This window comes from Pristiophorus japonicus, chromosome 4 (assembly GCF_044704955.1).
Source record: "Pristiophorus japonicus isolate sPriJap1 chromosome 4, sPriJap1.hap1, whole genome shotgun sequence".
NCBI lineage: Eukaryota > Metazoa > Chordata > Chondrichthyes > Pristiophoridae > Pristiophorus > Pristiophorus japonicus.
Window position 1 is genome coordinate 124,536,487 of NC_091980.1, and position 6,480 is coordinate 124,542,966.

At 43.0% G+C, this 6,480-nt stretch overlaps 1 protein-coding gene across 3 annotated transcripts in view; it reads left to right on the plus strand.

Moving 5' to 3' along the window:
- LOC139263055 (dihydropyrimidinase-related protein 3-like) overlaps window positions 1–6,104 on the plus strand; it is a 239,574-nt gene extending 233,470 nt beyond the window's left edge. For 2 of the 3 annotated variants that reach the window (XM_070878568.1, XM_070878570.1), the window contains exons 14-15: window positions 638–673; window positions 2,452–6,104. In XM_070878568.1, coding sequence (XP_070734669.1) covers window positions 638–673; window positions 2,452–2,540 — 125 coding nt within the window. In that variant the 3' untranslated portion in view covers window positions 2,541–6,104. The remainder of the gene's footprint in view (window positions 1–637; window positions 674–2,451) is intronic. The other variant, XM_070878569.1, reaches the window with a different exon arrangement.
- Window positions 6,105–6,480: the final 376 nt, after the last annotated feature.

Consider the following 6,480-nt stretch of genomic DNA (forward strand, 5'->3'; position numbering starts at 1 on the left):
GCTGGGAGGAGCAGGAGTGCTTCTCCAGGCTCCACAAAACCAGTCTGGTCTGTTGTCGCTCAGCGAACCCCCGGCCCCAAGACCGTATCACCACCCGCTCTCTCTGATGGACCTACCTCCTTCCAATTTGCCCGATATTGTGGCGGTCTGGAGCTGGCAGGGGCTCATGTTTCGGCCAATGACCGAATGCTAATGAGAATTGGGGTTCTCGCCTGGACTATCGAGCAGCCGGAGGGATTGGCTTCACCGATTGGTCAACTGAAGTCTGCATCGGTGGCCGGGGGTTGGGTTGGGGGTGGGGGGGGATCCTACCGGACAGATTTTGGTTTTTACAGTTATTTTGTTTGATCATCGCTCCTGTGAAGTGCCTTGGGACATTTTACTACATTAAAGGCACTTTATAAATGCTGTTTAAGTTTTTTTTTAAATGAGAATGAAATTTAGATTTTTTTTCAAAGAAAATATTCCTGTGCTCCAAAATACCAGAGTGTACTTTGTAAAGCCATTATTTGATGAATGAGGTCAAAAATATCACCAAAACTGATCATTTGAAGCTGTAATTAGAGTATAGACTTGAGCCCTTCAGAAAATTGGCCATTTTCCGATGTCAATTAAACATTTCCATTCATTTCAATAGGAAGAACTACTGATGGTTTTACAAAACCTAATGCAGGTATGGAACAACCAAGTTTAAAAATCAAAAATTACTTGGGCCTTGGAGGCCAAGAGAGTTTTTTTTTTGTGAATACAACTGGCTGGATTTAATCTACTGAAGTAAATTGCACAAAAGCCCAGCAAATGCCCCACTCCCCCACCACCACCCCACCCACCCCCCCCCAACCCCCTGATATCATCAACTGTAATCTGGTGGATTGTGAAATGATGGAGAGAGTTTTAGCAAAGAGGTGCAGAGACTTACTTGCATACTATTAAGATTATTTCGACGTTCGCCATTAAGGAAAACCAAACCGCTATCTGATGTGCCTTTAGCAAATGAGTTTACTGTTTCTGTTTCTTTTAATTACGTTAAACCTTCCTGCACAGCTGAAAGATTACCTGTAATGGTGGATTTTGTTGATCGGTAAATGCTAAACTTCCTTAACTCTTGGTTGATACTTTACTTTATTGTTCTAATTTATTTTTTATATGGACTTTGGTGATTAAAGTGAACTTTGGTGATTAAGGTGAAGAGTTTGAATGCTGGGAAATAGCATTCTCCCCACCCAGTGTCAATGTCAAGTATTCTCAGGTCAATTCTAGGAAAGACCAGATGCCAAGTTATGTTCCCTTGTACTCTGTTCCCTAACCCCACCCCCCCCCCCTCCGCCCTCCCCCTCCCCAACACCAGCTGGCTACTCCCTTAAATGTGCCTTGGCCAACTGCTGCCTCCCCCCCCCCCCCCCAGCACTCCTAAACCTCAGGAGATCACTTCTTACTGTGCACTTCCCACAGCAGCCATTCTTATCTGTCTGGATGAGAGTGTGAGTTTAGTGATCACTTTGAAACAGTTCTGGGCTCTGAGCGCAGGCCAGCAGTAACTGGCTTTGGGACTGCACCAGCTCACAGAAACTGTGCAGAAACGGAGAGAGAGAGAGAAAGATTCAAACCAACCCTTCCCCACAGACAATCTGCTCCACTACACCACCCAGTGCCCCCTGCAGTTGATGTATCCGACTGATTCTGTTGGCCCAATGTATATGTCGAGATATCAACAGTACTGGCTGGTGTATACAGGAGCTGATGCTTTATGGAGTTGGGAGGAGGTAGTGGATGGGGGGAAATGTGATTTTGTAACGAGGGGGTCAGCAGACAAATGAGGTTAGAGGCAAGCACGTTAGTAAGTGTATACCCTTCCTCTTTCTTTCCAAGCTGGGGGAGGCCACGTGACCTGTTAACCAGGTCTCTGCCTGTCTGCTCCCTAACGGTCAAGAGTGGTCTACCTTCAGTTTTGTTGAGCAGTTCCTGATGGTTACTAGGTTAGTGCTTAGAGACTGACTTGTCTTCTGAGTGTAGAAGGATAGTGAATGGTGGCAGGGGTAGGATGCAGGGAGAAATAAGAATTCCTCCTCGCTAACTGGAGGGTGATGTCATAGGGGATAAGGATTAAAGGAAAGAGAACAGGGGAGACATCAGATTAAAAAGCCCAGAGGCCAGTGGACCAGTACTAATTGGCCGAATTGCTGCTGCAAAATTGGGACATAAATCCTGTGGGTGTGCTGTCTGCAGTTTAACAAGTCACGTAAGGAGGGCATGGCCAAGTAAGATAAATTAGTCACTGGCTTGACACAAACCCAACTGGCCTTGTTACCAAGGACAAAAAAAAAATCTGGTGTTTGTCGGGGTGGGGAAGCTGGAGAGGTTGAGGGGGAATGTTGTGTGTGGGGAAATGGGGATCGTTTGTCTCCAGTGGGGCCTCTTTGCTTCATGCCCATTCCGATCTCTCGCTTGCAGGGGCTCAAGTGGACGACGGCCCTCGCCGCAGTGGCCATCGCATCGTCGCACCTCCCGGTGGTCGCTCAAACATCACCTCACTCAGTTGAAGTCCATGGCGGAAAAGAAGAGAAAGAGAGGGGGGGAAAAAAAGAAATTGTGCTGTAATGATGACGTATTGCAAAAAAAGCAAAAAGATAATTGTGTTTGTCCTACAAAAAAAACAAAATAAATGGTTACTTTGGATTGAATATTAACAGTGCCTCAAGCCTTATTGATCAGAAATGCTACTTTGCCATCGCTTTAAGAATGTCTTGTTTTCATTTATTTAGCCTTAAGCTGTCACAGTTTACAAGTTAATAGTAAGGATGCAAAGATTACAGTTTTTCTATAATTTATATTCACAACCTCTCTTTCTCTCTTTTCCCCCCTCCCCCCAACCCCCCTCCAATAGTTCCTGCTGTGTGTCTCCAGACTGCCCATCATGAAAGAAGCATTGACCTTTCTTTCACTTCTCCAATTTAACAGCCTTCAGGGTAGGCTTCGGCCCCATGTCTGATTTAAAGCTCATGTGTAGTGGCAATTTGGGGGGAAATAGCCATGGCTTACATTGTTTTAACATTTCTCACTCTTACTCAAATTTAAGTTTTGGTCTTACATTCCCAATAAAGTATCAAGTTTAGTCATCCTTGTTGAAGTAATTCAGATTCTCAGTCTGTAACTTGTTCGCAAGTATTAATTCGGTGTGACTGTCGCTGGTAAAATGTTAGACACCCCTGTATCCAGACAAATTGGCTTTAATGTAAATTTGATGGGGATATTACTTGATGCCACATCCGGGGGTGTCGTCGTGCTAATGCGTGACTCTATTGGCTCCTCGAGAGATAAAGCTTCCCGAACACTTGCCTTTTTTGAGGCAGCCGCCCCCCTTTAATTAAGGCTGAAACCAGCCCACTGTTTTTCCTGAGCAAAAAGTCACGTGATGTTGAGAATTAGTGAAGCTGCCTCAGGACGAGGTCACTGCAACATAATGCCTGTTACGGCCCTCAGTCGCTGTGAGTGCCGCTTAACCAACCCACCAGGTCAAAGATTGCTGAGCGGCGATTACATCAGCAGCTACTAGTCCCAGCAAAGCCTTCAAGAAGCAGTCATTCACCCTTAAATGAGGAAAGGAGGAGGGTATTCACAGATCTTAACCCCTTCAGTACCACATTACATTGATTAAAATGTCACCACCTTTTTCAAACGTTAATTTTTTCAGTTTCTTGAACCCAAAGTACACATATTTGACTGGAAGAAAATAGAGTTATCAGTTGAAATCTAGATAGAAGTCAATAGCAATCAGAAGGATTTCATTAAATGAACGTTGAATTGCTGGTCTAGGGGTTGATTCAAGATTTGCTCCTTGATACTGTTAATGGAGCTTTATAATCTCTAACTAACTACCCAACTTAATTCAATATAGTCAAGTTATAAACCATGCAGACCAGAAGGCCCCATGTTAAATCTCCAGTTTGTACTGAGTTCATTTGCCTCAGCTAATGAAGAATTAATGTACTACTGAGCACCCTTGGATTAGGATGGGGAATATACCAGGATCCCAACACCTCATTGCTATTCAGTGATTCCAACTGGCAAATGTATAGCAATGGATGGCGGGTGAAATCAGGATTGGATTCGACTGTGAGGTTTTGCATAGTTGAATGGCCTGCCAGCACTCGCTGACTAGATTCACACAGGAAGAACAGCCTTCTGGAGAGGAGGGGGGGACAGAATTGTGAAAAGAAACTCGATTGATTCATGGACTGATCTCCAAACATCCTAGCTTGCCCTAAACAAAGTTGTAATTTTTCCCTGTAAATTTTCTTCGCTAGTCTCAAATACACTGTAATCGGTGCATCCTTTTAAAGAACAATAGCCTTGAAGTGTATTCATGTTAAACCTTGTGCATGATGCTGAATCTTCTAGGAATTGGCTCGTCCAGTCAAACATTGCATTACTTCAAAGACCTAAAGTGCTTTCACACTTTTTATTTTGCTGCTTGCCTGTATGTGTGTATATACACACAGACACACACACTACCTCGCAACACCATCCTACTTAGAAACTAACCATGAGGTATTACATCAATGTGTTAATATTACCATGACCCTCTCTTTAGAAAGAACTCTGTGTACTATTTTTTAATATGTTTTATACAGCCTTAATACAGTACAAAAGCAGCATAATGTTTTTTTGGATCGCTCCTGGATTATTTCCCCGAACCGGCAATGTTAATGGAATGTTTAGCAATGATATGACTAGGGGGCCCTCAAGCAAATGCTTCAGATTCCTCATGTGTGTTGGGGTGCAAGCTGTATAGTTAAAATTATAGCCAGCTTCAATTATAAACATCTATGATAAACCCTGTAAAGAGCAACACTCCCTCTCCAACACCTGGGTACCGTTACGAGAATAACGCACCACTTTCCTCTCTCAAAACGCCTCTTCTATTGTAAATGATGGACGTACCAGAGCAAAAGAATGGCACCTTGACACAAAGATTAATGTACTCCTGAGGAAAGCATGGACATGAGAGAACCCACTCCACCCACAGACCGTGCCCACCTGTAAGATTTCCTGAGGGAAAGCTCTGCTAAAATATCTTCCTGACCAAAGCCTCCCTCCCTCCCTCTTTTCCCCCATCTCCCAAGGTTAGTTAAGCAAAGCTCCACAATATCTTATCTGCAATGAGGCCGACCATTTATTTCAGCCCAGCCTATTGCCTTTTTTTTCCCCCTCAGATAGAATTTCCCAAGATCTGGGAAATAGTAAATCGCACTCCTAATATCAAAATGAGTGTGACTGATATCAAACCGATTTAGCCACAGGAGCCTGCATTTATTATATTTTATGAAACAGATACATCAAAATATAATTTTAAAATCAAAACCAGTGAGGCTTGGTAGGTTACGGTCCCAGTTGCACAAAAGCCATCCTATTTCATGGAGTGTTTGATGATCTCTGTCTGTACTTCATAAAAAGGAATTAAGTGTAGTTGCCCTCCTTTACCCAGACTGGCTTTATTGTGGTGAGGGGGAAGGAACACCACTGAAAGCATGAGACAAATAAAAAGGACACACAAAAACAGTACTTAATTTGGCCTTGAGGCCTCAAAATGGCTGACTTCTGCCACCATTTTATCTCATTATTGAGGCTCAGTAATAACTGAAGGAGAAGGACATTTCCCTTGTCTCCATCGGATATTTAATTGATATGACAACTGGCAAAGGTCTTTCAAATGTCTAATGCTCTGCTTTCTTCTTTTCTATTGATGCGGAGTGTTTCATTTCACACGCAGCTTACTGACAGCATGATGCAGCAAAGGTCTCCTGTATTATGGGAGGTGTTTGACTCCGTGTTCCAGGATGTACTGGGTGTGTTGCTCACTGGTTCAGGGCAGAATTTTTTTTTAAAGAAAAACACACTTTAAAATCTCCTGTAGTTAATGAGGTTTGAACAGCTGACAATTTTAAATTACCATTTTCTTCCAAAAGCCTGTGTTTTAAGAAGGTGTAAGGACAACATTACCAAGGTGATTGATGTTTAGAAATTGTTTCTTGTATTTAATTATGTTTGTATCTACAGTACATGTCTTGGACTAATAAATTTATGCAAATATGGCTTCCCAAGGAGACACCGAGTTGCATTTATCATTTTCTTCTCGCCTGCGTCTCAGTTGATTACAAACAGTTTGTGCTCACGAGGTCCCTGTTGGACTGAATCCCAGACTCTGGGCACTTTGCCCATTCTGCCAGTTTAAAGGGCTGGTGAAATGTTTCTGTAATTTTCTATGTAAACTTAAAAATTGGGGAGGAGGGAGGGAACCTTTTTTTTAAAAAATGTGTTTAAAATCAGGTGGGTATTTGTTAAACCAATGAACAGAAGCTGCTGAGCTGGTCTGACACGAGGGGTTAAAGGTGTACAATGATTCACTTCCATTGTGGGCCTGCATTTAGCAGACACAGCCCTTGCTTCTTGCAAGTCTGGCTTTTTGTGCACATTTGAAAA